Source organism: Nipponia nippon, unplaced genomic scaffold (genome assembly GCF_047370975.1).
Source record: "Nipponia nippon isolate SJK-2023a ecotype South Korea unplaced genomic scaffold, ASM4737097v1 scaffold_35, whole genome shotgun sequence".
Classification (NCBI taxonomy): Eukaryota; Metazoa; Chordata; class Aves; order Pelecaniformes; family Threskiornithidae; genus Nipponia; species Nipponia nippon.
In genome coordinates, this window is record NW_028262353.1 from 3,603,418 (window position 1) to 3,631,165 (window position 27,748).

At 68.6% G+C, this 27,748-nt stretch overlaps 3 protein-coding genes across 4 annotated transcripts; all 3 read left to right on the forward strand.

The window, feature by feature from the left end:
- Positions 1-137: 137 nt before the first annotated feature.
- Positions 138-9,978, forward strand: CDK20 (cyclin dependent kinase 20). 2 transcript variants are annotated; one of them, XM_087771313.1, is made up of 9 exons: positions 149-422; positions 585-698; positions 1,454-1,642; positions 2,248-2,369; positions 2,495-2,557; positions 2,659-2,782; positions 3,966-4,121; positions 4,811-5,171; positions 9,840-9,978. In XM_087771313.1, the coding sequence occupies exons 1-8, from the start codon at positions 348-350 to the stop codon at positions 4,970-4,972; spliced, it is 1,005 nt and encodes a 334-aa protein (XP_087627439.1). In that variant the 5' UTR covers positions 149-347; the 3' UTR covers positions 4,973-5,171; positions 9,840-9,978. The 2 variants fall into 2 exon arrangements, with proteins under 2 accessions (XP_087627438.1, XP_087627439.1); XM_087771312.1 differs by lacking the exon at positions 1,454-1,642 and having other exon boundaries at positions 138-422.
- Positions 9,979-11,508: 1,530 nt separating this feature from the next.
- Positions 11,509-12,323, forward strand: GATA1 (GATA binding protein 1). Its single transcript, XM_087771862.1, has 2 exons — positions 11,509-11,685; positions 11,931-12,323. Exons 1-2 carry the CDS (start codon positions 11,509-11,511, stop codon positions 12,276-12,278), a joined length of 525 nt encoding a protein of 174 aa, XP_087627988.1. The 3' UTR covers positions 12,279-12,323.
- A 167-nt stretch (positions 12,324-12,490) lies between these two features.
- On the forward strand, positions 12,491-26,809 carry HDAC6 (histone deacetylase 6). Its single transcript, XM_087771863.1, is given in 25 exon segments — positions 12,491-12,503; positions 13,991-14,175; positions 14,295-14,335; positions 14,822-14,882; positions 15,294-15,388; positions 15,524-15,556; positions 16,276-16,380; positions 16,472-16,540; positions 16,616-16,712; positions 17,101-17,166; positions 17,812-17,871; positions 18,454-18,543; positions 19,095-19,197; positions 19,591-19,659; positions 20,060-20,252; positions 20,983-21,111; positions 21,967-22,135; positions 23,672-23,805; positions 23,879-23,947; positions 24,439-24,482; positions 24,485-24,627; positions 24,941-25,090; positions 25,445-25,804; positions 25,900-26,055; positions 26,489-26,809. Coding segments are annotated over 25 exon segments (2,955 nt in total).
- The last annotated feature ends 939 nt before the right edge of the window (positions 26,810-27,748 follow it).

Below are 27,748 nucleotides of genomic sequence, written 5' to 3' on the forward strand. Positions count from 1 at the left end.
ACCCGCTGACCAATCAGAACGCGGCGCGGCCAAATGGCGGCGGACGACGGGGCCGCCGTTGCTAAGGGCGGGGCCTAGTTGCCGGGGGGCGGGGGCTGGTTGCCAAGGGGCGGGGGCTGGTTGCCAGGGGCGGAGCGCGGTCGCCGGGGAACGCCACCGGGGTTGCTAGGGGCGGGGCGCGGTTGCCCGGAAACGGGATCGGGGTTGCTAGGGGCGGGGCCTGGTTGCCAGGGACCGCCAGGTACTTTAAGGGGGGGAAAGCGCCGCGCGGGGCATTGTGGGATGTTGGAGGACCGACCCCGGCCCATAATGCCCCGCTCCTCTTCCGGCTCCCCATTTCCACCAGTATGGACCAGTACATCGTACTGGGCCGCATCGGGGAGGGCGCCCACGGCGTCGTCTTCAAAGCCAAGGACAGGGAGGTGGGGCTGGGCGCCGGGGGGGGGGGAGTGGGGCCGTTTGGGGGGGGGGGCTCTGAGGGGCCTGGGCCCTCTGAGGGGGGCTGAGGGCCTGTGGGCTTTTGGGGGTCCCTTTTTGGGGGTCCCCCCTCAAATACCCCCCTGTCGTGTCCCGTCCCCCCCCAGACAGGCGAAACGGTGGCCCTGAAGAAGGTGCCCCTGCGCCGCCCCGAAGAGGGGGTGCCCCCCCAGACCCTGCGGGAGATCAAGGCCCTGCGGGAGATTGAGGACCACCCCCACGTAAGTGTGGGGGGTGCGCCCCCCCCCAAACTCCTGGGACCCCCCCGAGCTCCTGGGGACCCCCCTCAACACCTGGGACCCCCCCCCGAGCTCCTGGGGGCCCCCCCAACACCTGGGACCCCCCCAAAATTCCTGGGACCCCCCAAACTCCTGGGCCCCCCTCTAGACCTTGGGGTCCCCCCAAGCCCCCTATAGCCCCCCTGTACCCCCCCAGCCCCACATCAGGCCCCTCCCACAGCAGAATATGGGGGTGTCGTCCCCCCAAATCCTCGGGGTGGTGTGTGTCCCCCCAGAACTCCTGGGCCCCCCTCCAGATCTTGGGGTCCCCCAGACCCCCTCTACCCCCCAACCCCCCAAACCCCCTATACCCCCCAAACCCACACCATCCCCCCCCAAAATACAGGGGTCCCCCCTCCTTGGACACCCGGGTCCCCCTCCAGCTCTTGGGGTTCCCCCTCTGATCTTGGGGTCCCCCCAAACCCCCTGTAGCCCCCCCCCAAATCCACACCATCCCCCCACACCAAAATATGGGGGTGTCCCCTCCCTGGACACCCGGGTCCCCCCAAATCTTGGGGTCCCCTCCAGCTCTTGGGGTTCCCCTTCTGATCTTGGGGTCCCCCCAAATCCCCTATACCCCCCAAACCCACACCAGCCCCCTCCCACACCAAAATATGGGGGTGTCCCCCCCCATCCCGGGGTCGTCCCCCCCCCATCCCGGGGTCCCCCCCCCATCCCGGGGTCCCCCCCGCCCCCAGGTCGTCCGCCTCCGCGCCGCCTTCGCCCAGGGCCCCGCCGTCGTCCTGGCCTTCGATTTCCTGCTGGGGGATTTGGGGGGGCTCCTGCGGGCGACCCCCGCCCCCCTGCCCCCCCCCCGCGTCCGGGCCCTGCTGGCCATGACCCTGAGGGGCCTGGGCCACTGCCACCGCCAGCGCATCCTGCACCGGGTGAGGGGACCCCGAGACTGGGGGGGGGGACCCGAGATTGGGGGGGGACCCCAAGATCGGAAGGGGACCCCGAAGTTTAGGGGGGACCCTGGAGTTTGGGGGGGGACCCCAAGGTTTAGGGGGGACACTGAGACCTAGGGGAGGACCCTGGAGTTTGGGGGTCACCCCAGGATTTAGGGGTCACCCCAGGATTTGGGGGGGACCCTGGAGTTTGGGGGGGACCCTGGAGTTTGGGGGAGGCCCAAGATCAAGAGGGGACCCAGGAGTTTGGGGGGACCCCAAGATTTAGGGGGACCCCTGGAGTCTGGGGGGGACCCAAGATTTAGGGGGGACCCCAAGATCCAGGGGGCACCCAAGAGTCTGCGGGGGGGGTCCCCCAATATATGGATGTCGGGGGGGGCGTGGGGGGACCCCAAGATCTGGGGAGGGCACCCAAGGGTTTGGGGGGGACCCCAAGGCGTCCGCGGCAGGTTGGGGGGCAGGGGGTATCCTGCTGTGGGTTTGGGGGGCTATAGGGGGTCGGGGGGGGCTATAGGGGGCCGGGGGGTACAGGGGGTTGGGGGACCCCAAGATCTAAGGGGGGGACCCCAAAACTCCGGGCCCAGGACCTGAAGCCGGCCAACCTGCTGCTGGACGGGACGGGCTGCCTGAAGCTGGCGGATTTCGGCCTGGCCCGCGTCCTGGCCACCCCCGCGGGGCGGCCCTACAGCCACCAAGTGGCCACCAGGTACCGGCCACCTGGCCCCCCCCCCCCCCCCTCCCTGGGCCACCTGGGGCCCCCCCGGGCCACCTGCCCCCCCGGGTCCCCTTTATTCCCCCCCCCCCCCCCCCATTTTATTTATTTTATTTCAGGTGGTATCGAGCGCCCGAGCTCCTCTACGGCGCCCGAACCTACGACGAAGGCGTCGATTTATGGTGAGGGGCGTCCGCCGGGGGCCCCCCCAAACCCCGGGGCCCCCCCAAACCCCGGGGCCCCCCCGCTGACCCCCCTCTTGGTGCGTCCCCCCCCCCCCCAGGGCGGTGGGGTGCATTTTTGGGGAGCTGTTGAACCTCTCCCCCCTTTTCCCCGGGGAGAACGACATCGAGCAGCTCTGCTGCGTCCTGCGGGCGCTCGGCACCCCCAGTCCCCGCGCCTGGCCAGTGAGTTACTGGGAGGGACTGGGAGGAGGGGGGGGGGGCACTGGGAGGGTTGGGGCAGGGGGGAAAGGGGTCTTGGGAGCACTGGAAGAGGCACTGGGGGATACTGGGAGGCCCCAGGGGTATGCTGAGGGATCATTGGCATACTGGGAGGTCTACTGGGGCATACTGGGAGGCCACTGGGAGGGTTGGGGCAGGGGGGAAAGGGGTCTTGGGAGCACTGGAAGAGGCACTGGGGGATACTGGGCGGCCCCAGGGGTACGTTGAGGGGTCACTGGCACACTGGGAGGTCTACTGGGGCATACTGGGAGGTCTACTGGGGCATACTGGGAGGTCTACTGGGGCATACTGGGAGGCTGCTGGAAGGTAGTGGGAGGCCCCAGGGCTATGTCGGGGGGTCACTGACATACTGGGAGGGCACTGGGGCACATTGGGGCATCGCTGACGTACTGGGAGGTTTACTAGGACGTACTGGGAGGATACTGGACGTACTGGGAGGCCACAGGGATCCGTTGAGGGGTCACTGACATACTGGGAAATCTACTGGGACATACTGGGAGTGCACTGGGACGCATTGTGGGTCACTAGGATATACTGGGAGGGCACTGGAATACATCGGGGGCTGCTGGGGCCTACTGGGAGGGCACTGGGACACATTGGAGGTCACCGGGACATACTGGGAGGCCACTGGGAGGTACTGGGAAACCATTAAAATGTGTTGGGAGATACCAGGATGGTATTAGGGACTGGTTGGAGTTACTGGGGGACTCCTGGGAGATACTGGGGAGCTATTAAACTATGCTAGGAGGTACTGGGGCAGTGCTAGGAGGTACTGGGGCAGTACTAGGAAGTGCTTGGGGACACTGGGAGGCTACTGGGAGATACTGGGAAAACGTTAAAATGCATTGGGAGATACTGGGATGGTACTAACGAGTGCTTGTGGTTACTGGGGGGCTACTGGGAGATAGCGTGGGGCTCCGAGGAGGTAGCAGGGGGGCACTGGGAGGCACTGGGCAGTACTGGGACGTACTGGGGCATTACTGGGAGACACTGGGAAACCATTAAAATGTGTTGGGAGATACTGGGATGGTACTAGGGAGCGTTTGGGGCTACTGGGAGATAGTGGGGGGCTCCTAGGAGGTAGCGGGGGGGCACTGGGCAGCACTGGGACGTACTGGTTCGGCAGGAGCTGTCGGAGCTTCCCGATTACCCCAAGATCCGGTTCCGGCGCCAGGATCCGGCCCCGCTGGAGCAGCTGGTGCCCGAGGCCGAGCCGGTCGCCGTTGACCTCCTGCGCCGCTTCCTCCGCTACCCCTCGCGCCAGCGCATCCGCGCCCACCAGGTGGGGGCACCCGGGCGTCCGGGAGGGGGCACCCGCTTGGCCACGGGGGCGCCCATGGGGACCCAGTTGACCATGGAGGTCCCACCAGTTGACCATGAGGGCACCCACGGGGACCCAGTTGACCATAGAGGTTCCACCAGTTGACCATGAGGGCACCCAGTTGACCACGGGGGCACCCATGGGGACCCAGTTGACCATGGAGGTCCCACCAGTTGACCATGAGGGCACCCATGGGGACCCAATTGACCATGGAGGTCCCACCAGTTGACCACGGGGGCACCCATGGGGACCCAGTTGACCATAGAGGTTCCACCAGTTGACCATGAGGGCACCCAGTTGACCACGGGGGCACCCATGGGGACCCAGTTGACCATGGAGGTCCCACCAGTTGACCATGAGGGCACCCATGGGGACCCAGTTGACCATGGAGGTCCCACCAGTTGACCATGAGGGCACCCAGTTGACCACGGGGGCACCCATGGGGACCCAGTTGACCATGGAGGTCCCACCAGTTGACCATGAGGGCACCCATGGGGACCCAGTTGACGATGAAGGTTCCACCAGTTGACCATGGAGGTTCCACCAGTTGGCCATGGGGCACCCAGTTGGCCATGGGGTGGCTCTGGGGGGGTGTTGGGAGCATGGGGGGGTTGGGGGGCACCCAGTGACCCCCCCCCCTTGTCTCCCAGGCCCTGCTGCACCCCTACTTCTTCGGCCCCCTGGAGCTGACCCCGCCCCCGCCCCAGGGGGGCTCCCGGCCGCCCCCCGACTTCGACCTGGACGCGCCCCTCCTGCCGGCGCTGCCCCGCCCCGGCACCCTGACCCCCCCCGCCCTGGGGGACCCCCGCTGAGCCCCTCCCCCCCCCCGAGCACCACCACGGCGGCGGAAACGGCGAAAACGGTGAAAATTCCCCTTTGGAACCCGAAGCCGCCGAGTTCGAGGCCGGAGATGGCGACGTGCGGGGCCGGAGACGCGGATTTGGGAGCGGCGAGAGGACGGAAAATTCGTGGGTTGGGCCCGGAAGCGCCGGATTTGAGCCCGAATTTCAGGTGAGGTCGGCACCTCCGGTTTTAGGGTGAAAAATCCCGATTTTGGGGTTGAAAATGCAACTTTTGGGCTCCAAAAAGATCTAATTTTGAGCTGAAAGTTTCCAATTTGGGCCTGCAAATTTCCAAATTGGGGCTGAAAATTCCCAATCCAGGAGTGAAAATGCCGGTTTGGGGTTGAAACCCCCGGCTTTGAGGTTTAAAAAAGCCAATTTTGGGGCAGAAACCCAAAATTCAGTGGGAAAACTCCTATTCGTGGCTGAGAACGAAGAGTTTGAAGCAGAAAATTGCAATTTCACGTTGAAATTCCCAAATTTGGGGTTGAAATTCCCAAATTCAGGGCTGAAAACCCCATTTTTGGGGCTCTCGACTCAATTTATCCCTTGAAGATGCCAAATTCGGGATGGAAAATCCCCAATTTGTTGCCAAAAATGTGAATTTTGGGCTGAAAGTGCCAAACTTGGGGGTGAAAATCCCAATTTTGAGCTGAAAATCCTTATTTTGGGGGCTGAAACCCCCAATCTGGTACTGAAAACACCGATTTGGGGTTGAAAATCCTGATTTTGAGATTCAAATCCCTAAATTTTGGAACAGCAGCCCTGAATTTGGTGGGAAATCCCCCAGTTTGTGACTGAAAAGCATTTGAAAGCAGAAAATTGCCGTTTTGCGTTGCAATTTGTGAATTTAGCCTGTAATTTGCGAGTTTGGCTCTATAATTCCCAAATTCGCGTCTGCAATTCCCAAATTTGGCTCTGTGATTCCCAAATTTGGCTGATTCCCAAATTCGAGGCCGAAAACCCGAAATTTGGGGCTCGTGATTCCGTTTCCCCCTCGAAAACCCCCGTTTCGAGGCGGAAAATGCCCAATTCGGGGCTGCGAAGCCCCATTTTGGCGCTAAAAAAAGCGAATTTTGGGCCGAAAGTGCCGAATTTTGGGCCGAAAATCCCAAATTTTGCGCCAAAAATCCGAAATTTTGGGCTGCACCCCCCCAATTTTGCGCCGCCCCCCCCCCCCCCAATTTGCGGCTGCTCTTCCCCCGGCCGCCGGCGGGCGGGTGCTGTTTACGTAGGACCTACACTAAAGCCCGGGGGGGGCCCCCCCCGCTCTGGCCGGGCCCGATAAGGCGCCGTTTCGGGGAAGGGGCCGGCGCCTTCCCCCGAAGCCGGGGTGCCCGGATGGCCGGGTGCCGGGGGGGGGTGCTCGCCCGCCGGGGGGCCCCGCCCCGGCCCCCCCAGCCCCAACGGCCGCCCCGCCATCAGATAAAGCCTTATCAGGGCCCGGCAGCCCCGGGGGCCGTTACCGCCCCGGCACGGGGGCGGGGGGGGGGGGCACGGACCCAGCCGCCCCCCCCAGCACCCAGAGACCCCAGCGTCGGGGTGCCCCCCGCCCCCCCTCGCCAAAGGACCCAAGCGTTTGGGTGCGGACCCCCCCCCCCCCACCTTATTCCCCTCCCCCCCCCCCCGCCCCCCCAAAGGGGACCCAGGCGGCGGGGACACCCCTGCCCCCCCCCCCCTCATTTTTAAGGGGGGTGGGGGTTCAAGGCGGGGGTGGGGTCCCAACGCCCCTCCCCCTCCCCCCCGGCCCAACCCCAGGGCGGGGCCCCGCCCCTCCCCCGCCGCGTCCGTCCGTCTGTCCGACCCGCGGTGACACGACGGCTCCAGGTCAGTGACACCCGCCCCCCCCCCCCAAACCCCCCCTTTTGGGGGGACCCAGGCATCGCCCCCCCCCCCAACGGGTGCTGATTGGGGGTCTCCCCGCAGGCCCCGCCGCTGCCGCCCCCCAGGGGTCCCAGGCGCCCGCGCCCCCCATGGAGTTCGTGGCGCCGGGGGGGCCGGAGGGGGCCCCCCCTTTCGCAGACGAAGCCGGAACTTTCCTGGGTCTGGGGGGGGCCGAAGGGCTGGAGGCGGGGGGGCTGCTGGCCCCCTACCCCCCCCCAGGTACCCCCCATCCCCGCGGCCCCCCGGGCCCCCCTCTGCCCCCCCGTGTCCCAGTGTCCCCCCCCCACGTCCTCCCCTTTGCCCCCAGGGCCCCCCAGGGCCCCCCCCATGGCCCAAATCCCCCCGGCCCCATGTCCCAATGCCCCCCCTTGTCCCCGTGTCCCCCCCAATGCCCCCCCCTTGTCCCCATGGCCCCCCCATGACCCCCCCATGGCCCCTTGTCCCCCCCTTGTCCCCGTGTCCCCCCCAATGCCCCCCCTTGTCCCCATGGCCCCCCCATGGCCCCTTGTCCCCCCTTGTCCCAATGGCCCCCCAATGCCCCCCCATGGCCCCCCCTTGTCCCAGTGCCCCCCAATGCCCCCCCCATGGCCCCCCTTGTCCCAGTGCCCCCCAATTCCCCCCATGGCCCCCCGTTGTCCCAGCCCCCCCCCACTGACTCCCCCCCCCAGGCCGCCTGTCGCTGGTGCCGTGGGCCGACGGGGGGGCGTTGGGGGCCCCCCCTGGGCCGCGCCCCCCGCCCCGGGGCCCCCCCGGTTCCTGGGGCTGCTGCAGCCCCCCCGGGGCAGCCCCCCCCCCCCGGGGCCCCTCCTGCCGCCCGGCGCCCCCCCGCCCTGCGGTGAGTCACCCCCGCTGGGAGCGCCGGTGCGGACTGGGGGGCACTGGGAGCCGCTGGGGGGGCTTACTGGGGGGCGCTGGAGCACACCGGTTCGTGCTGGTACGCACTGGGGGGCGCGCTGGTTCATACCGGTCCGGGCTGGTGTCCGGGCTGGTCCATGCTGGGCTCTGCTGGGCACAGGCAGGGGAGCGTATGAACTGGGGGGGCATACTGGGGGGCATACTGGTCTGTACTGGTACGTACTGGTCTGTGCTGGGTCGTACTGGGCAGAAATGTGGGAGTGTGTAAACTGAAGGTATATACTGGGGCACATACTGGTCTGTACTGGTAGGTACTGGGGTGCTTACTGGTCTGTACTGCTGTTTACTGGTTTGTACTGGGCCATACTGGGCAGAGGTACCAGAGTACATGAACTGTGGATATATACTGGGGTGCATACTGGTTTTTACTGGTATATACTGGGGTGCATACTGGTCTGTACTGAGCCATACTGGGCAGAGACATAGGAGTGCATGACCTGTGGGTATATACTGGGGCGCATACTGGGCCATACTGGGCTATGTACTGGGCTGTACTGGGCAGAGACACGGGAGTGTGTGAGCTGCAGGCGTGTACTGGGGTGCATACTGGTTTGTACTGGTATGTACTGGGGCACATACTGGGCCATACTGGGCTGTGTACTGGGCTGTACTGGGCCATACTGGGCAGAGACATGAGAGTGTGTGAGCTGCAGGTGTATACTGGAGTGCATACTGGTTTATACTGGTATGTATTGGGGCACATACTGGTCTGTACTGGGCGGTAATGGGCTGCGTACTGGTCTGTACTGGGTCATACTGGGCAGAGACATGGGAGCGTGTGAACTGCAGGTATGTGCTGGGGCACGTACTGGTCTGTACTGGTGCGTACTGGGGTGCCTACTGGTCTGTATTGGTCAGTACTGGTTTATACTGGTCTATACTGGGCAGAGATGCAGGGGTGTGTGAGCTGCAGGTGCACACTGGGGTGGGCAGCAGCCTGTACTGGGCCATACTGGTCTGAACTGGTCCGTATTGGTCAGCGCTGTTTTGTATAGGTTGGTACTGGTTTATACTGGTCCATACTGGGCTGTACTGGGCAGAGCTGCAGGAGTGTGGGTGCACACTGGGGCGCATGCCAGGGTGCCCGGTGCCTTGCACTATCCTGTACTGATCCATACTGGTTCATACTGGTCCATGCTCTTCTATACCAGTCTATGGGGGTTTATATTGGGCTACACTGGTTTACAGTGGTTTGTACTGGTTGATACTGGGCAGAGTGTGTGAACTGGGGGTGCGTGCTGGGGTGCAGGGTGCCTTACGGTATTTTGTACTGGTCTGTCCTGATTTATACTGGTCTGTATGGCTTTATACTGGTCCATAATACTCTAGAGTGCTTTATACTGGTTTATACTGGTCCACACTGGTTTATACCGGTTGATATTGGGCAGAGTGGGTGAACTGGGGGTGTATGCTGGGGTGCTTAGTGCCTTGTATTATCTTATACTGGTCCATACTGGTCTATAGTGGTCTGTATTGGTCTGTACTATTCTGTAGTGGTGTATACTGGTTTGTACTGGTCTAAACTGGTTTGTACTGGTTGATGCTAGGCAGAGAGGGTGAACTGGGAGTGTGGGCTGGGGTGTGTGCTGGGGTGCCCAGTGCCTTATATTGTTTTATACTGGCCCATACTGGTCCTTAACAGTCTGTACTGGTCCATACTATTCTGTAGTGGTGTATACTGGTTTATACTGGCCTAAACTGGTTTATACTGGTTAATGCTAGGCAGAGAGGGTGAACTGGGGGTGTGGGCTGGGGTGCGTGCTGGGGTGCGTGCAGGGGTGCCCAGTGCCTTATATTATTTTATACTGGTCCATACTGGTCCTTAACAGTCTGTACTGGTCCATACTATTCTGTAGCGGTGCATACTGGTTTATACTGGTCTAAACTGGTTTAAACTGGTTTATACTGGTTGATGTTGGATAGGGAGGGTGAGCTGGGGGTACGCGCTGGGGTGTGTGCTGCCTTATAGCGGTCTGTAGGGGGTCGTGTATGGGTTTGTACTGGTTTGTACTGGTTTGTACTGGTTTGTACTGGGCAGAGGCGCGGGAGTGCGTGAACTGCGGGGCGACGGCGACGCCGCTGTGGCGGCGGGACGGGACGGGCCATTACCTCTGCAACGCCTGCGGCCTCTACCACCGCCTCAACGGCCACAACCGGCCCCTCATCCGCCCCAAGAAGCGCCTGGTGAGCTCCCAGTGCTCCCAGTACCCCCCCACTGCTCCCGGTAACCCCCCCCCCTGCTCCCAGTACCCCCCCACTGCTCCCAGTACCCCCCACTGCTCCCGGTAACCACCCCCCTGCTCCCAGTGCCCCCCCCCCCTGCTCCCAGTACCCCCCACTGCTCCCGGTAACCCCCCTGCTCCCAGTGCCCCCCCCACCCTGCTCCCAGTACCCCCCCACTGCTCCCGGTAACCCCCCTGCTCCCAGTGCCCCCCCCACCCTGCTCCCAGTACCCCCCACTGCTCCCGGTAACCCCCCCTGCTCCCAGTGCCCCCCCCACTGCTCCCAGTACCCCCCCTGCTCCCGGTAACCCCCCTGCTCCCAGTGCCCCCCCCTGCTCCCAGTACCCCCCACTGCTCCCGGTAACCCCCCCTGCTCCCAGTGCCCCCCCCCACTGCTCCCAGTGCCCCCCCCCTGCTCCCAGTACCCCCCACTGCTCCCGGTAACCCCCCCTGCTCCCAGTGCCCCCCCACCCTGCTCCCAGTACCCCCCACTGCTCCCGGTAACCCCCCTGCTCCCAGTGCCCCCCCCACCCTGCTCCCAGTACCCCCCACTGCTCCCGGTAACCCCCCCGCTCCCAGTGCCCCCCCCCCCTGCTCCCAGTACCCCCCCTGCTCCCGGTAACCCCCCACTGCTCCCAGTGCCCCCCCCCCCCTGCTCCCAGTACCCCCCACTGCTCCCGGTAACCCCCCTGCTCCCAGTGCCCCCCCCCACTGCTCCCAGTACCCCCCACTGCTCCCGGTAACCCCCCCCTGCTCCCAGTACCCCCCACTGCTCCCGGTAACCCCCCTGCTCCCAGTGTCCCCCCCACCCTGCTCCCAGTACCCCCCAGTCCTCCCAGTAACCCCTCCCCCCGTGCTCCTGGTAACCCCCAGTGCTCCCAGTGACCCCCCCCCAGTGCTCCCAGTGACACCCCCCAGTGCTCCTGGTGACCCCCCAGTGGTCCCAGTACCCCCCAGTGCTCCCAGTGACCCCCCCAGTGGTCCCAGTACCCCCCAGTGCTCCCAGTAACCCCCCAGTGCTCCCGGTGACACCCCAGTGCTCCCAGTGACCCCCCTCCCAGTGCTCCTGGTGACACCCCAGTGCTCCCAGTGACCCCCCGCCGTGCTCCTGGTAACCCCCAGTGCTCCCAGTACCCCCCCTCAGTGCTCCCAGTGACCCCCCAGTGCTCCCAGTACCCCCCTAATGCTCCCAGTGACCCCCCAGTGCTCCCAGTGACCCCCCCCAGTGGTCCCAGTAACCCCCCCCAGTGCTCCCGGTAACCCCCCAGTGCTCCCAGTACCCCCCAGTGCTCCCAGTGACCCCCAAATCCCTCCCAATCCCCCCCAACCCCCTCCCAGCCCCCCAAATCTCCCCAAACCCCTCTTATTCCCCCCAGCTCCCCCCAGCTCCCCCCAGCTCCCCCCAGCTCCCCCCAAATCCCCCCAATCCCCCCAATCCCCCCCAGCTCCCCCCAAATCCCCCCAATCCCCCCCAGCTCCCCCCAAATGCCCCCCGCCCCCCCAGCCCCCCCAGCCCCCCTTTTCTCGCCCCCCCCGCTGGTGGGCAAGCGGGCCGGCACCGTCTGCAGCAACTGCCAGACCAGCACCACCACCCTCTGGCGCCGCAGCCCCCGGGGGGACCCCGTCTGCAACGCCTGCGGCCTCTACTACAAACTGCACCAGGTCGGGGGCCCCCCAAAACCCCCCCGGGACCCCCAAAACCCCCCCGATGCCTGGGACCCCCTGGATCCCCCTCCCTCAGCCATGGGGGTCTTTGGGGGGGGATTGGGAGGGGATTTTGGGGACCCCCTGGGGTGGGGGGGCGATGGGGGGGGGTGGGAAGGAGCTGCCTCCCTGGGGGGGGGGGCGTCCAGGGGCCCCCCCCGGATTCCTGGGGCCCCCCAAACCCCTGCCCCCCCCCCCCGCAGGTGAATCGCCCCCTGACGATGCGCAAGGACGGGATCCAGACCCGCAACCGCAAGGTCTCGGCCAAGGGGAAGAAGCGGCGGCAGGGGGGGGGCGCCGGCGCGGGGGGGGGGGCGGAAGCCATGGGGGGGCCCCCCCAACCCCCCCCCAACCCCCCGCAACCCCCTCCCGAGGATCCGGCCGCCCTCTACGCCCTCGGACCCCTCGTCCTCTCCGGACACCTCCTGCCCTTCCCCGCCGCCGCCGCCGCCGCCGCCGCCGGACCCTTTTTGGGGGGGCCCGGGGGGAGTTACGCTGCGCCCCCCCCGCCCCCCGCCGGGCCCCCCCCCGGCCTCAGCCCCCAGATTTAGGGGGGGGGGGGGCTGCCCCCATTACACTTTGGTATCGGAACCAGGCTCGGGCCTCGTTATTTGGGGGGCTGCGCTCGGAGGGTGGGGTCTCTGGGGGGAGGGGGTTGTGCCCCCCCGGGGAGGGGTCTGGGGCCTCAACGCCCCCCCCAAAATGCTTATACAAAATGGTGCCCCCCCCCCAATATAATGGGGACCCTAGGGTGGCTGTCAAGATGGCGGCCTCCAGTGGGGCGCGCCCAAGATGGCGGCCTCCAGCGGGGCGCGCCCAAGATGGCGGCCGAGCACGGCAGTGGCCGGCTGCGCGCCGCGTAACCCCGCCCACCTCTAAGCGTCGCCCCCTCGCGTCGCCCCGCCCGTGACGTCATCGCCGTGCGCCCGGCGCCAGCGGCGAGCGGGGCTGCAGGTGAGCGCGGCGGCCGCTCCCGGGACCCCCCCGTTCCCCTCCCCCGGCTCCATGGAGCCCCCCCGGGCCCCCGGAGCCGCCACCCCCCGGGTCCTCGGAGCCCCCCCCGGGCCCTCTCCCCGCCGCCGCGAGCCCCTCTGTCCCCATTCCCCCGCCCCGTTACCCCCCACCCCCGGCTCCGTTCCCCCCCCAGCCCCGTCCCCCCCCCCCCCCCGCCCCCATTCCCCCCCCTCCGCTCCCCCCGGCCCTCCTTAACCCGTTGCCCCCCACCCAGGCCCCCCCTCCTTGCGATGCCCCCCCCCGCGCGGCGCTAGAACCCCGCCCCCCCCGGCTGTCATGGTGAGAAGGGGCGGGGCCAGCGCGAGGGAGGGCGTGGTCGGTGTGGGGGACGGGGCTTATAAGGGCGGGGTGCGAGGGTGTGGTGGGGCGGTGGGCGTGGTTTAAGGGGGTGGGCGGGTTTTTGAAGGGCGGAGGGTGTAGGGGTGGGCGGGGTTTGGAGGGGGAGATGGGCGGGGTTTGGAGGTGGGGAGGTGGGCGTGGCTGAGTTGGCCCCGCCCAGGGCAGGGCGGGGCGTCGCGTCCCCCCGCAGAGGGGGGGGCTCCCCGAAGCCAAGCGGCGGGGGCGGGCCCGCAGCCGGCGGGAGGGGCTGGAGGCGGAGCTGCAGCACCTGGTAGGGGCGGGGCCGGGGGGGGAGGGGCCTTGAGGGGTGGGAGGGTCCCGGGGGGGGAGGGTCCCTTGGGGGTGGGGGGTCCTGGATCCCCGGGTCCATCGTGAGATGGGGGGGTCCCTTGGGGGGGGTGGGGGGTCCTGGGTGCCTGGGTGCTTCAGGAGATGGGGGGGTCCCTTGGGGGGGGGGGGGGTCCTGGACCCCCGGGTCCATCGTGAGATGGGGGTCCCTTGGGGGGGGGGGGTCCTGGATCCCCGGGTCCATCGTGAGATGGGGGTCCCTTGGGGGTGGGGGGTCCTGGATCCCCGGGTCCATCGTGAGATGGGGGGGTCCCTTGGGGGGGGGGTCCTGGACCCCCGGGTCCCCTGGGAGATGGGTGGGGGGCTCCTGGGTGCTTCAGGAGATGGGGGGGTCCCTTGGAGGAGCGTGGGGGGCTCCCTTGGAGGGTGGGGGCTTCTGGATGCCTGGGTCCCCTGGGAGATGGGGGGGGGGCTCCCTTGGGGGGTGGGGGGCACCCGGACACCTGGGTGTCATCGTGTCGTCCCCCCCGCCCAGGATCTGGGCGCGGAGGCGGCAGCGCCCACGGGGACGGGGCTGGTCTACGACGAGCGATTCGCTGCCGGTTTCGGAGATGAGAGGTAGGGGTCCCCCCCCGGGGGTGCTGGGGTCCCCCCCCAGGGTGCTGGGGTCCCCCCCCCCCCGCGGGGTGCCGGGGTCCCCACACGCCCCCCCTTCTCCCGCAGCCCCCCGAGGGTCCGGGGCCGCTGTCGGCCGCGTGGGCGACGCTGGAAGAGCTGGGGCTGCCGCAGCGCTGCGTCCGCGTGGAGGTGAGCGCCGGACCCCCCCGGGGTGTTGGGGTCCCCCCTGGACCCCTGGGACCCCCCAAGATGTTGGGGTGCCCCCCCCCCCGAACGCCGGGGTCCCTCACGTCGGCTCTCGTCCTCAGTGCCGCCCGGCTACCGATGAGGAGCTGCTGCTGGTCCACAGGTTGGGGGGGTCCTGGGGGGGATTTTTGGGGTCCCAGGGGGGTTTTTGGGGTCCTGGGGGGATTCTGGGGGGGCTGGAGGAGGTTTGAGGGGGGCTTGGGGGGCTCCGAGGGGGTTTTGGGGGGGATTTCGGGAAGGGTGGAGCACCGGGGTGGCCCTGGGTGGGGGTTTGGGGACTTTGAGGGGGGCCGTGAGGAGGTTTGGGGGGTTCCAGGGGGGTTTAGGGGTCCCTGAGGGGGTTGGGGGGGTCCCTGAGGGGATTTGGGGTGCTTCTGAGGGGATTGGGGGGCCCTGGGGGGATTGGGGGCCCTGGGGGGTTCCTGAGGGGTTTGAGGGGGTCTGTGAGGGGTTTGGGGGGGCCCTGGGGGTCTGTGGGGAGCCCTGGGGGGTCCCCAGAGAGTTTGGGGGGGTCCCTGAGGAGTTTGGGGGGGCCCTGGGGGGTCCCTAAGGGATTTGGGGTCCCTGAGGGCAGTTTCGGGGTCCCCAGCCCCCCGTTCCTGGCCCAGCCGGAGCCGCAGACCCCCGACTGCCCTCCCCCCCCTGCTGCGGTGAGTGCGCCCGGACGCCGGGGTCCCCTGGGGGGGTTGGGGTCCCCCCTGGGGGTTTTGGGGTCCCCCCTGACACCTGGGTCCCCTGGAGGTTTTGGGGTCCGCCCTGGGGGGGTTAGGGTGCCCCATGGGGGTTTTGGGGTCCCCCCTGCAGGTTTTGGGCTCCCCCCGGGGGTTTCGGGGTCCCCCCAACACCTGGGTGCCCCTGGGGGGGTTGGGGTCCCCCCTGGAGGTTTTGGGGTGCCCCCCAGGTGCCTGGGTTCCCTTAGGGGGGATTAGGGTGCCCCCTGGGGGTTTTGGGGTCCCCTGTGGAGGTTTTGGGGTCCCTCCTGGGGGTTTTGGGGTCCCTCCTGGGGGTTTTGGGGTCCCCCCGGGGTTTCGGGGTCCCCCCGACGCCTGGGTGCCCCGCAGGAGGAGGCCGCCTCCCGCCTGGCCGCGGGGTCGCTGCTGGCGCTGCTGGCGAAGGTGCTGAGCGGGGAGCTGCGCAACGGGCTGGCGCTGCTGAGGTACCGCCCCCGGCCCCTATAGGGGCTATAGGTACCCCCGGGGCACCCCGGGGACCGGCGCCCTCCCCTGGACTCTATAGGGCTGCGGCGCCCCCCCCCCCAACCCCTATAGATCTGCATCCCCGTCTCCAGCAGCTGTAGCAGGCCCTTGAGGCGCTGCAGGGGGAGGTATGGATTCTATAGGGGCTGTTTCTACGGGTGTAGGAAGCATATAGGTGTCCCCAGGGCACGTGGGGGCTGCAGAGAGCTGTTCCTGGACCCCATGGGGGCCATAGGGGCTCTAGCGGTGTTATAGAGGTGTTGTAGGGGGTCCGGGGGTGGTATAGGGGCCACGGGGTCTAGAGATGCTATAGGGGTGCTGGGGTGACTATAGGGGACCTGGGGGTGCTATAGGGCCTGTGAGAACTTCCGTAATGGTGTAGGGAACCTGTGGGCGCTATAGGGCCTCTCGCGGTGCTATAGGGCCCTGGGGGTGGTGTAAGCGCCCTATAGGGGACTTGTGGGTGTTACAGAGGCCCTAGGGATGCTATAGGGGCCGCAAGAACCTCAGAGGTGCTATAGGGGCCCTGAGGTGGCTATAGGAGACCTGGGGGGGCCGTAGCGTTCCTATAGGGGCCGGGGAGGGGGGGCTGTAGGGGCTGTGGGACTACTATAGAGACCCTGGGGTGCTATAGAGATCCTGGCCGTGCTATAGGGGCCATAGGGTGCTCTAGGGCTTTAGGGGTGCTATGGGGTTCCTGCGGGTGCTCCGGAAGCTATAGGGTGGGGGTGGGGGGGCTATAGGGCGGGGGAGGGCAGCTATGGGGCTGGGGGGGGGGCTATAGGGCCCCCTGGGCTCTATAGGGGCTCTATGGGGGCTCTATAGGGGCCGGGATGTCCCCCTGTAGCCCCCTCGGACGCCAGGCGAGGCCGGAGGCGAGGAGCGGCCACCGCGTCTTCAACGCGGTCGCGGTGGCGGCCCGGGCGGCGCGGCGGCACCCGGGGGCGCAGCGGTGAGTGGGGGGGGGGGGGATGGGCCGGGGGGGAGGGGGTTTGGGGGGGGGGTGCAGCCCCCCAAACCCCCGGGTTCCCCCCCCCCCGCAGCATCCTCATCGTGGATTGGTGCGTCCAGCCCGGCCGGGCCATCCCCCAGCTCTTCCAGGATGACCCCAGGTGGGTACTGGGATATACTGGGATATACTGGGAGGCACTGGGAGCCCCCCCTGGAACCCCCCGTTCTCCCCGCAGCGTCCTGTGTTTCGGGGTGCACCGGGGCCAGGACCCCCCCGCCACCGCCGGCACCGGCCGGGGCGAGGGCTTCACCGTCGACGTGCGCTGGGATGAGGTATGGACCCTATAGGGGCTGGGGGGGGGGGGGGGGCGGGGCTATAGGGGCCCGCGTGGGGCGTTATAGGGGCGTAGGGACCCCTGTTGCGTATTGCTGGGGGGTATAGGGTTGCTGTGGGGTGATATAGGGTACCGCGGGGCGTTATAAAAGCTGTACGGGGCGTTGTAGGCGCTATATGGGGCGCCTATAGGGCGTTATAGGGGACGTACGTTGTTTGCTGGGTATTACAGGCCGCGTACGGCCCCTGCGGGTGTTATGGGAGCTATAGGGGCTGCTCTATAGGCGCTTCTAAGAAGCTCTAGGGCCCTCCCCGGGGCTGTAGGGACCTCTATAGGGGCCGGGGGGGTTCTATAGGGTCTGGTGTGACGCCCCGCCCCCCCCATAGCCCGGCATGACGGACGGCGACTACGCGGCCGCCTTCTTCCACCTCCTCCTCCCCATCGCCTTCGAGGTGAGCGGGGGGGGTTGGGGGGTCCGGGGGGTTTGGGGGGTCCCTGGGGGGGTTGGGGGTCCCCGAGGGGTCCCGGGGGGGTTGGGGGGGTCCCTGAGGGGGTTTGGGGGGTCCCGGGGCGGGGGGGGGGCTCTGGGGGGTTTGGGGGGTGCCTGGGGGGGGTTGGGGGTCCCCGAGGGGTCCCGGGGGGGTGGGGGGGGCTCTGGGGGTTTTGGGGGTCTCTAGGGGAGTTGGGGGTCCCGGGGGGGTTTTGGGGGTCCCTGAGGGGGTTTGGGGGGTCCCTGGGGGTCCCGGGGCAGGGGGGGGCTCTGGTGGGTTTGGGGGGTCCTTGGGGGGGTTGGGGGTCCCCGAGGGGGTTGGGGGGGGCTCTGGGGGTTTTGGGGGTCTCTAGGGGAGTTGGGGGTCCCGGGGGGGTTGGGGGGTCCCTGAGGGGGTTTGGGGGTCCCTGGGGGTCCCGGGGCGGGGGGGGCTCTGGTGGGTTTGGGGGTCCCTGGGGGGGTTGGGGGTCCCCGAGGGGTCCCGGGGGGGGTGGGGGGGCTCTGGGGGTTTTGGGGGTCTCTAGGGGAGTTAGGGGTCCCAGGGGGGTTTGGGGGTCCCTGGGGGGACGGACGGACGGACGGACAGACGGACGCGGCGTCTCCGCAGTTCCAGCCCCAGCTCGTCCTGGTCGCCGCCGGCTTCGACGCCGCCCTCGGGGACCCGGAGGTACGGGGACGTATAGGGACGTATAGGCCTCTGCAGGGGACGCGTAGGGGGGTCCGGGGTGGTTTAGGGGCCCCGCGGACCCCCCCTTCGGTGGCATAGGGGCTGCGCGCACCTCACCGCGGTGGCGTAGGGAACGTATACGTTACTTGTGGGTGATATAGGGGACGTATGGCTCCTCCAGGGGTGGGGTGGAGGGTGTATGGGTTGGTTTGGGGGGGTATAGCGCACCTATAGATGTCGGGGGGGGGGGGGCGCGGGGCTGTATGGAACAGCCTGGGGTGCCCTATAGGCCATCGCTGGGTGCTATAGGACCTCTATACAGTTCCTGTGGGTGCTATAGGGGCTACACGGCGTTTTTCGGGGCGCTATATGGGGTTGCCATGGGCAGTATAGGAGACGTACGGGACGCTACAGCGGCTATATGGTGTGCCGTAGGACCTATATGCGGTGCTGGGGGGGCTGTATGGGGCTGTGTGGTTTCTGCTGGGCATTACAGGGGTGCTTGGGGAGCCTATAGGGGTGCTATAGGGGCCTGGTGGAGGGGTCTGTGCCCCCTCCCCGGTGCTATATGTTCCCCTCCAGGGACGTATGGAGGTCTCCCCCGACGGCTTCGCCCTCATGACCCACCTGCTGTCGGCGCTGGCAGGGGGACGCCTGCTCCTCGCCCTCGAGGTGAGACCCTATAGAGGCTATAGGGGCCCCCAGCAGGGCTATAGGGGCCTGCAGGCCACGTGCAGGCACTATAGGGGTCATCTATAGGCACCTATAGTGGCCCTATGGGGGTCGGAGGGACTGTCTGCAGGCACTGTAGGGTTTGCAAGGGCCGTTTGCGGGAGCTATAGGGGCCATATGGACCATTTGTGGGGATGTATAGGTTCCCCCAGGGCACTATGGGAACCGTATAGGGGACAGAGGGGATCTTTAGGTGCCCTGTGGTCCTCTGGGGCGGGGCGGGGCTATGAGTTCTATAGCGGATGGGGGATGCTATAGGGTTTGTTATAGGGGGTTCTATAGGTATTCTTATAGAGAAGCCCATAGGCAATGTTATGGGGAACAGTACGGGGGGGGTGTAGGTATGGCGGACAGTATGGGGGTGCGGTAGGGGATAATTGGGGGGGTGGGGTTAAGGGGTGCTATAAGGGTCCTGCTGCCCTGGGGGGGCCACTATGGGGGGTGTCCCCCCCCCCCAGGGCAGCATGGAGTCCATAGGGACTCTCCCGCAGGGGGGTCCGGAGCCGGGGGCGCTGGCGGGGGGGCTCGGCGCCGTCCTGCGTACGCTGCTGGGGGACCCCGGGGACCCCCCCGGGCCCATGACCCCCACCCCCAGGTGAGGGCTATATCGGGGGGGGGCTATAGGGGTCTATAGGGGTCGGGGGGAGTATGAGGTATTTGGGGGGCTTGGGGAGACTGGGGGGGGCTTGGGGACCCTCAGGGGGTCTTTGGGGGGTCTGGGGGTGTTTGGGGGGTCTATAGGGGTGTTTAGGGGTCTTTGGGGGGTCTGGAGGTGTTTGGGGGGTCTATAGGGGTCTTTGGGGGGTCTGGTGGTGTTTGGGGGGTCTATAGGGGTCTTTGGGAGTCTGGGGGTGTTTGGGGGGTCTATAGGGGTCTTTAGGGGGGCTGGGGGTGTTTGGGGGGTCTGTAGGGGTCTTTAGGGGGGCTGGGGCAGTTTGGGGGTGCCCCCAGCCCCCCCCAGCACCACAATCCCCCCCCCGCCCCGCCGTGGCCTGGCCAGCGTGGCCCGCGCCCTGGCCGTCCACCGCAAGTACTGGAGCGGCCTGCAATGCGCCGGTGAGTCCCCAGACCCGGGGTGGGGGGGTGTCTTTGACACCCCAAAATCCCTTTGAGCCCCCCCAAAATCCCTTTCATCCTCCCCCCAAAAAATGGAGGGGAGGCTTTGGAGGGGGCGCTAGGCCTCGTTGCTAGGGGGCCACCTTGGTTGCTAGGCGGCCATCTTGGTTGCTAGGCGGCCATCTTGGTTGCTAGGCAGTTCACCCCCCGCCGCCGCGGCCGCCATCTTGGGCGCCCCCCCCCCCCCCCAGTGGGAGCCCCCCTCGCTTTTGGGGGGCTCCCCCACCCCCCCAAACCCCCTTGAACGTGGCAAAGAGCCCCAAAAAGGGGCGCCCGCCATCTTTCTGCCGCCCCCGGGGGCGCTGGGAGCACCCCCCTCCTTGAGGCTGCCCCCTCGCAGAAGCGGAGCTAGAGGAGGATTCGGAGGAGGAAGAGGAGGAGGAGGAGGATGAGGAGGAGGAGGATGGGGACCCCCCGGGGACCCCCCCGGAGGCGGGGGAGGAAGAGGAGCTGCAGCCTTGGCCCCGTCCCGCCGCCCGCACGGGGCTGCTGTACGACGAGAGGATGGAGGAGCACTGCAACCCCTGGGACAGGTCGGTGGCGGGGCTGGGGGGGCTCCTGGGGGCCCTGGCCTCCTCTTTGGGGGTGTCATGAGGGTGGGGGTCCCACAATGGGGGGTCCCCCATGAAAGTCGGATCCCCTGAAGGTGGGGGGTCCCATAATGGGGGGGGGTCCCATGAAGGGGGGTCCCCTGAGGGTGGGGGTTCTCATAATATGGGGGGGTCCCATGAAGGGGGGTCCCGTGGGGGGTCCCCCATGAAGGGGTCATCCCCTGAGGGTGGGGGTCCCATGAAGGGGGGGTCCTGTGAGGGTGGGGGTCCCATGAGGGGAGAGGGTCCCAAAATGGGGGGGGGGGGCCCAGGGGGGGGGGTCCCATGGGGGGGGGGGACCCATGGGGGGGGTGCCATAAAAGGGGAGGGTCCTATGAAGGGGGGGGTCCCGTGAGGGTGGGGGTCCCATGAGGGGAGAGGGTCCCAAAATGGGGGGGGGGGGGTCCCATGAAGGGGGGTCCCATGAGGGTGGGGGTCCCATGGGGGGGTTCCCATAAAAGGGGGGGTCCTATGAAGGGGGGGTTGCCCTGAGGGTGGGGGTCCCATGAGGGGAGAGGGTCCCATAATGAGGGGGGGGTGTCCCATGAAGGGGGGGTCCCATGAGGGTTGGGGTCCCACAAAGGGGGGGGCTCCCACGAAGGGGGGATCCCCTGAGGGTGGGGGTCTGGGGCTGGGGACGCGGGGACGTTGGGACCCAGGCGTCCGGGCGCAGCCAGCACCCCGAGGCGCCGCAGCGGGTGACGCGGATCGTGGAGCGGCTGAAGGAGCTGGGCTTGGCCCAGCGCTGCCTGCGCCTGCCCGCCCGCTACGCCCTGCCCGCCCAGCTGCGCGCCTGCCACACGTGAGCGGGGCGGCGGGGGGGCCTATGGGTCCTGTAGGGGGCGCGGGGGGGTCCCATGGGTGTGGGGAGGTACATATGGGTCCTATAGGGTGGTGCATGGGGGTCCCATGGGTACGAGGGGCTGCCTATGGGTCCTATAGGGGGGTGCACGGGGGTCCCGGGGGTGGTGGTGGGGTACATATGGGTCATATGGGGGGGACATGTGGGTCCCATGGGTGTCTAGGAGTACATATGGGTCCTATAGGGGGGCACGTGGGGGTCCGATGGGTGTGCGGGGGTGCATATGGGTCCTATAGGGAGGCATACATGGGTCCCATGGGTGTCTAGGGGTAGGTACGGGTCCTATAGGGGGGCACGCAGGGGTCCCATGGGTGTGTAGGGGTAGATATGGGTCTCATAGGGGGTACGTACGGGTCCTATAGGGGGGGGATATGTGGGTCCCATGGGTGTCTAGGAGTACATACGGGTCCTATAGGGGGGCACGCAGGGGTCCCATGGGTGTGTAGGGGTAGATATGGGTCCTATAGGGGGGGATATATGGGTCCCCGGGGTGTCTAGGGCTACGTATGGGTCCTATAGGGGGGCGCGTGGAGGTCCCATTGGTGTGGGGGGTACATATGGGTCCTATAGGGGAGGATATGTGGGTCCCAGGGGTGTCTAGGGCTACATATGGGTCCTATAGGGGGGCGCGTGGGGGTCCCATGGGTACGGGGGGGTACATATGGGTCCTATGGGGGGGGGATATGTGGGTCCTATGGGTGTCTAGGGGTACGTGTGGGTCCTATAAGGGGGCGCGGGGTCCCGGGGCGGGGGGAGGCGTGGGTGCTATAGGGGTCCCTGATGGGGGTCCCGCAGGCGGGCGCACGTGGCGGCGCTGGCGGGGACGGAGGGGCTGCGGCCCCGGGAGCTGCGGGGGGCGGCCGAGCGCTACAACTCCGTCTACCTCTGCCCCCGCTCCTACGCCTGCGCCCGCCTGGCCGCCGGCACCGCCTGCGCCGCCGTCGCCGCCGTCCTGGCCGGGCAGGTGGGGCCGCGCGGGCGCTGCGGGGCGTCGGGGGGGCCTATGGGGGGGCCTATGGGGGGGTCTATGGGGCGTTACGGGGGCCTATGGGGGCCTATGGGGCGTTATGGGGTGTCGGGGGGCGTTATGGGGGGCCTACGGGGTGTTACGGGGGTCCTATGGGGGGTTATGGGGGTCCTATGGGGCGTTAGGGGGCCCTATGGGGTCCTATGGGGCATTACGGGGGCCTATGGGGCATTACAGGGTGTCGTGGGGGCCTACGGGGGATCACGGGGGTCCTATGGGGCGTTACGGGGGTCCTATGGGGCATTATGGGGTGTCGTGGGGGCGTTATGGGGGGGCCTGTGGGGCGTTACAGGGGCCTATGGGGGATCATGGGGGTCCTGTGGGGCGTTGGGGGGGGCCTATGGGGCGTTATGGGGGCCCTACAGGGCGTTATGGGGCCCTATGGGGCATTATGGGGGCCCTATAGGGCATTATGGGGGTCCTACAGGGTGTTATGGGGTGTCATGGGGGGCCTACGGGGCGTTACGGGGCGTCGTGGGGGCCCTATGGGGTGTTATGGGGGGGGGCCTATGGGGCAGTATGGGGTGTCATGGGGGCATTATGGGGCCTTATGGGGATCCTATAGGGTGTCATGGGGGGGTTATGGGGCCCTATGGGGCGCTATGGGGGTCCTATAGGGCATTATGGGGCGTCATGGGGGTGTTATGGGGCATTATAGGGGTCCTATAGGGCGTTATGGGGTGTTGTGGGGCATTATGGGGGCCCTGTGGGGTGTTATGGGCTCTATAGGGCAGGGGGTCCCTATAGGCTCTTAAGGGGCCTTATGGCGTGGGGGGGGGGGCCTATAGGGTGTTGGGGGCCCCTATGGGCTGGGGGCGTGCAGGGACCCTATGGGGGTGCGTATGGGGGGTATAGGGTCCCTGGGGGCCACTGAAGGGCTGTGTGGGATCTGGGGGGGTATTATGGGGTGTAGGGGGGCTCTATAGGGTATTATGGGGTTCTATAGGGTGTGGGGGGGCTCTGTAGGGTGCTATGGGGCTCTATGGGGTGTTATGGGGTGGTATGGGGCTCTGGGGGGTGTTGTGGGGCTCTATGGGTGCTATGGGGCGCCGTGGGGTGTTACAGGGCTCTATAGGGTATTATGGGGTGTTACGGGGCGCCGTGGGGCTCCGTGGGGCGCTGTGGGGCTCTATAGGGTATTACGAGGCTCTATGGGGCGCCGTGGGGCTCCGTGGGGCGCCGTGGGGCTCTATAGGGTATTACGAGGCTCTATGGGGCGCTGTGGGGCTCTATGGGGCGCTGTGGGGCTCTATAGGGTATTACGAGGCTCTATGGGGTGCTGTGGGGCTCTATGGGGCGCCGTGGGGCTCTATAGGGTATTACGAGGCTCTGTGGGGCGCCGTGGGGCTCCGTGGGGCGCCGTGGGGCTCTATAGGGTATTACGAGGCTCTATGGGGCGCCGTGGGGCGCCGTGGGGCTCCGTGGGGCGCTGTGGGGCGCCGCGGGGCCGCAGCGGGTGCGGGCTCGCCCCAGGTGCGGAACGCGCTGGCGGTGGTGCGCCCCCCCGGCCACCACGCTCGCCCCGGCGCCGCCGGCGGCTTCTGCCTCTTCAACAACGTGGCGGTGGCGGCCCGGCACGGGCAGCGCCTGGCGGGGGGGGCCCTCAGGTACGGGGGGGGCCGGGGGGGGGGGCGGGGGGGCACCCGGGGGCGCCCCCCTCACGGCAGCCCCCCCCCCCAGGGTGCTGATCCTGGACTGGGACGTGCACCACGGCAACGGCACCCAGGAGATCTTCGAGGAGGACCCCAGGTGGGGGGGGCTTGGGGGGGTCGGGGGGGCTGGGGGGGGGGGGCTTAGGGGTGCTGGGGGGGTTAGGGGTCCTTGGGGGGGCTTGGGGGTGCTGGGGGGGGGGGTACTGGGGATACTGGGGAGGGGGTCTTATGGGTGGGGGGGTCCTCAGGGTCCGGGGGGGCTTGGGGGTCCTGGGGTGGCCCGGGGGGTATTTGGGGTGCTGGGGGGATACTGGGGGGGGTCTTACGGGTGCTGGGGGGTACTGGGGGTGCTGGGGGGGGTCTTAGGGGTGCGGGGGGCCCTGGGGGGACCTGGGGGGACCTGGGGATTTTGGGGGGTCTTAGGGGTCTTGGGGGGGGGCCTTACGGGTGCTGGGAGGTACTGGGGGTGCTGGGGGGGTCTTAGGGGTGCTGGGGGCCCCGGGGGTATTTGGGGTGCAGGGGGGGGGGTGTCCCAGGGGCGCGGGGGTGCCCCGGGGGGGTCCCGGGTGACGCCGCCCCCCCCCGCAGCGTGCTGTACGTCTCCCTGCACCGCCACGACGGCGCCTTCTTCCCGGGGGGGGCGGGGGGTCCCCGCGGCGGCGGGGGCGGGGCGGCGGCCTGGGCTTCACCCTCAACGTGGGGTGGGGGGCGCCCCGCGCCGGGGACCCCGACTACCTGGCGGCCATGGCGCGCCTCGTCCTGCCCGTCGCCTGCCAGGTGCGGGGGGGCGGGGGGCTTCGGGGGTGCGGGGGGGCTGGGGGGTTGGGGGGTGCGGGGGGGGCTGGGGGGGTTGGGGGGACTGTGGAGGGGTTGGGGGGGCCTTGGTGGTGTCTGAGGGAGTTCGGGGTCTCGGGGGCATTGGGGGGGTTGGGGTGGGGGTGGGGATCAGGGGGGTTTGGGGGGGGGGTTAAGGAGTTGGGGTTTTGGGGGGGGTTGGGTTTGGGGAGGGGGACGGGGGGGCTTTTAGGAGGGGTTTGCTTCGGGGGGGGTTGGGGGTTGCGGCCCCCCCGACCCCCGCCCCTCCCCCCAGTTCGCCCCCCAGCTGGTGCTGGTGTCGGCGGGGTTCGACGCGGGGCGGGGGGACCCCCTGGGGGGGTGCCTGCTCTCCCCCCCCACCTTCGGCCTGATGACCCAGCTGCTGGGGGCGCTGGCGGGGGGGCGCCTCGTCCTCGTCCTCGAGGTGAGCGGGGGCTGGGGGGGCTGGGGGTCCCCATGGGGGGGGGGGTCAGGGGGTCCCTGGGGGCATCTGGGGGGGGTCTGGGGGGGGTCAGGGGGCGTCGGGGGGGTCTGGGAGGTCCCCACGGAGGGGTCAGGGGGTCTCTGAGGGGCTCTTGGGGTCCCGGGGGGCCTGGGGGGGTCAGGGGGCGTCTGGGGTCCCCATTGGGGGGGTCGGGGGGTTCAGGGGGTCCGTGGGTGGGGGGGGGGGCTGGGGTCCCCATGGGGGGCTCAGGGGGTTCTGGGGGTTCCCTACTTGGCCCCCCCCCCCCCCGGTGGGGTCGGGGGTCTCTGACGCCCCCCCCCCCCCCCCCCGCAGGGCGGCTACAACCTGGGGGTGACGGCGGAGGGGGCGGGGCAGTGCCTGGGGGTGCTGCTGGGGGCCCCCCCGGCCCTGCCGCCCCCCGGCCCCCCCTCGCCGGCGGCGCTGGTGGCCCTGGCCCGCAGCTGCCGGGCCCAGCGGGGCAGCTGGAGCTGCCTGCGCCTGCCCCGTGACGTCACCGCCCGCCCGCGTGACGTCACCCCCCCGCCGCTCGACGCCATCCTGCGCCTGGGGGAGCTGCGCCTGGGGGAGGCCCCCGGGGGCGGGGCCGGCGCCTCGCAGGGGGCGGAGCCTGAGCCGGGCTCCGCCCCCCCGGACGGGGCGAGCGCCCCCTGCTGGGAGGAGGACCCGGAGGAGGTGAGGGGAGGTGTGGAGGGGGGGCGGGAGGGGGGGGGGGGCGCGCGGGACCCAATGGGAGCGGCTGAGCCCCACCCGCCGCTCCTCCCCGCCAGCAGGGGGCGCTGTTCGCCGTCACCCCGCTGCCGGACTGCCCCCACCTGGGGGCGGTGGCCCCCCCGCCCGCCGAGGGGCGGGGCCTGGAGGCGAACGCCCCCTGCGCCGCCTGCGGCAGCCGGCGCGAAAACTGGCTCTGCCTCAGCTGCTACCAGGTGCGGCCGCCCCAACCCCCCCGGAACCCCCAACCCCCCCGCACCCCCAGAGCGCCCCAGGGCTCCCCACCCCCCCATGTACCCCAATTCCCCCCCCCCCCCCCAATTTCCTCCCAGGGACCCCCCCCCTTGCACCCCAAATCCGCCCCCCGGGCACCCCATTTCCCCCCCCCCCCAGCACCCCCAAACTGCCCCCATGTACCCCAAATTCCCCCCCCGGGCTCCCCAACCCCCCCACCATGCACCCCCAACCCCCCCCCCCCGGGCTCCCCAACCCCCCCAGCACCCCAACCCCCCCGCCAGGGCTCCCCACACCCCTCCCCTTGCACCCCACCCCCCCCCCCCCGCACCCCCAAACCCCCCCGCCCCGCCCCCCAAATCCCCCCCCCGGGCTCCCCGCACCCCCAAACCCCCCTTTGCGTGCCCCCCCCAGGTGCTGTGCGGGCGCTACGCGGGGGGGCACATGCTGGGGCACGGGGGGGCGGCGGGGCACCCCCTGGTGCTGAGCCTGCGCGACCTGGCCGCCTGGTGCTACCCCTGCGCCGCCTACGTCCACCACCCCGTGAGCGGGGGCAGCGGGGGCAGCGGGGGCGGGGCAGCCGGCGGGGGCGGGGCAGCCGGCGGGGGGCGGGGCAGCCGGCGGGGGGGCGGGGCAGCCGGCGGGGGGCGGGGCGTTGGGGAATGGGAGAGACAAGGTTGGGATGAGCCATTGCGAACGGGGGGGGGGGCGTTGGGGGGAACCATGGGGGAGTGAGGGGGAGGAGACTGGGGGGAACCATTGGGGAATGGGGGGGGGACACGGTGGAAACATTGGGAATTTGGGGGGGGCGTTGGGGGGAACCATTGGGGGGGGGAAACTGGGTGGAACCATGGGAACGGGGGGGGGGGACATTGGGGAATGGGAGAGACAAGGTTGGGATGAACCATTGGGAACGGGGGGGGCGTTGGGGGGAACCATGGGGGGAGGGGGAGACTGGGGGGAACCATTGGGGAATGCGGGGGGACACGGGGGAAACATTGGGAATTTTGGGGGGGGGCACTGGGGGGAACCATTGGGAATTGGGGGGGGGACACTGGGGAATGGGGGAACCATTAGGAAGGGGGGTGAGATGGGGGAACCATTGGGGGAAGAGGGGGGACGCTGGGGGTGATTTGGGGGCTCCCCCCTCTAACCCCCCCCCCCCCCCCAGGCGCTGCTCCCCGCCAAGACCCTCCTCCACCGCCTCAAGTTTGGCACCGACCCCCCCACCCCCTCCCTCTGACACCTCCCCCCCGCTCTCCGCACACCCCCCCTCCCCCACTCTCTTAAAGGGCTACACAGGTGCCAAAACCCCCTTCCCCTCCCCCATCACCAGCAGCCCCCAAACCCCCCCCCCCCCCGGGGGCTCCAGGCTGGGCCGGGCCCAGGGACGGGGGGTGGGGGAGGGGCGGGGGGGAGGGGGCACACCCCCCCCCAACAAAAGCATCACGGGGGAGGGGGGAACTGAGGCACGGGCGGGGGGGGGGGGAGGCACTTTTCAAGCCCCGCCCCCATTTTTAAGCCCCGCCCCCACTTTTAAGCCCCTCCCCCTTTTAGCCCCACCCCCCTTTTTGAGGCTTTTTTTTTTTTTTTTTTAAATCCGATTTGTAACGGAGACGCGAAATAAAAGGAACGGCCGAGAGCTGGGGGAGGGGCTTTTTGGGGGGGTTGGGG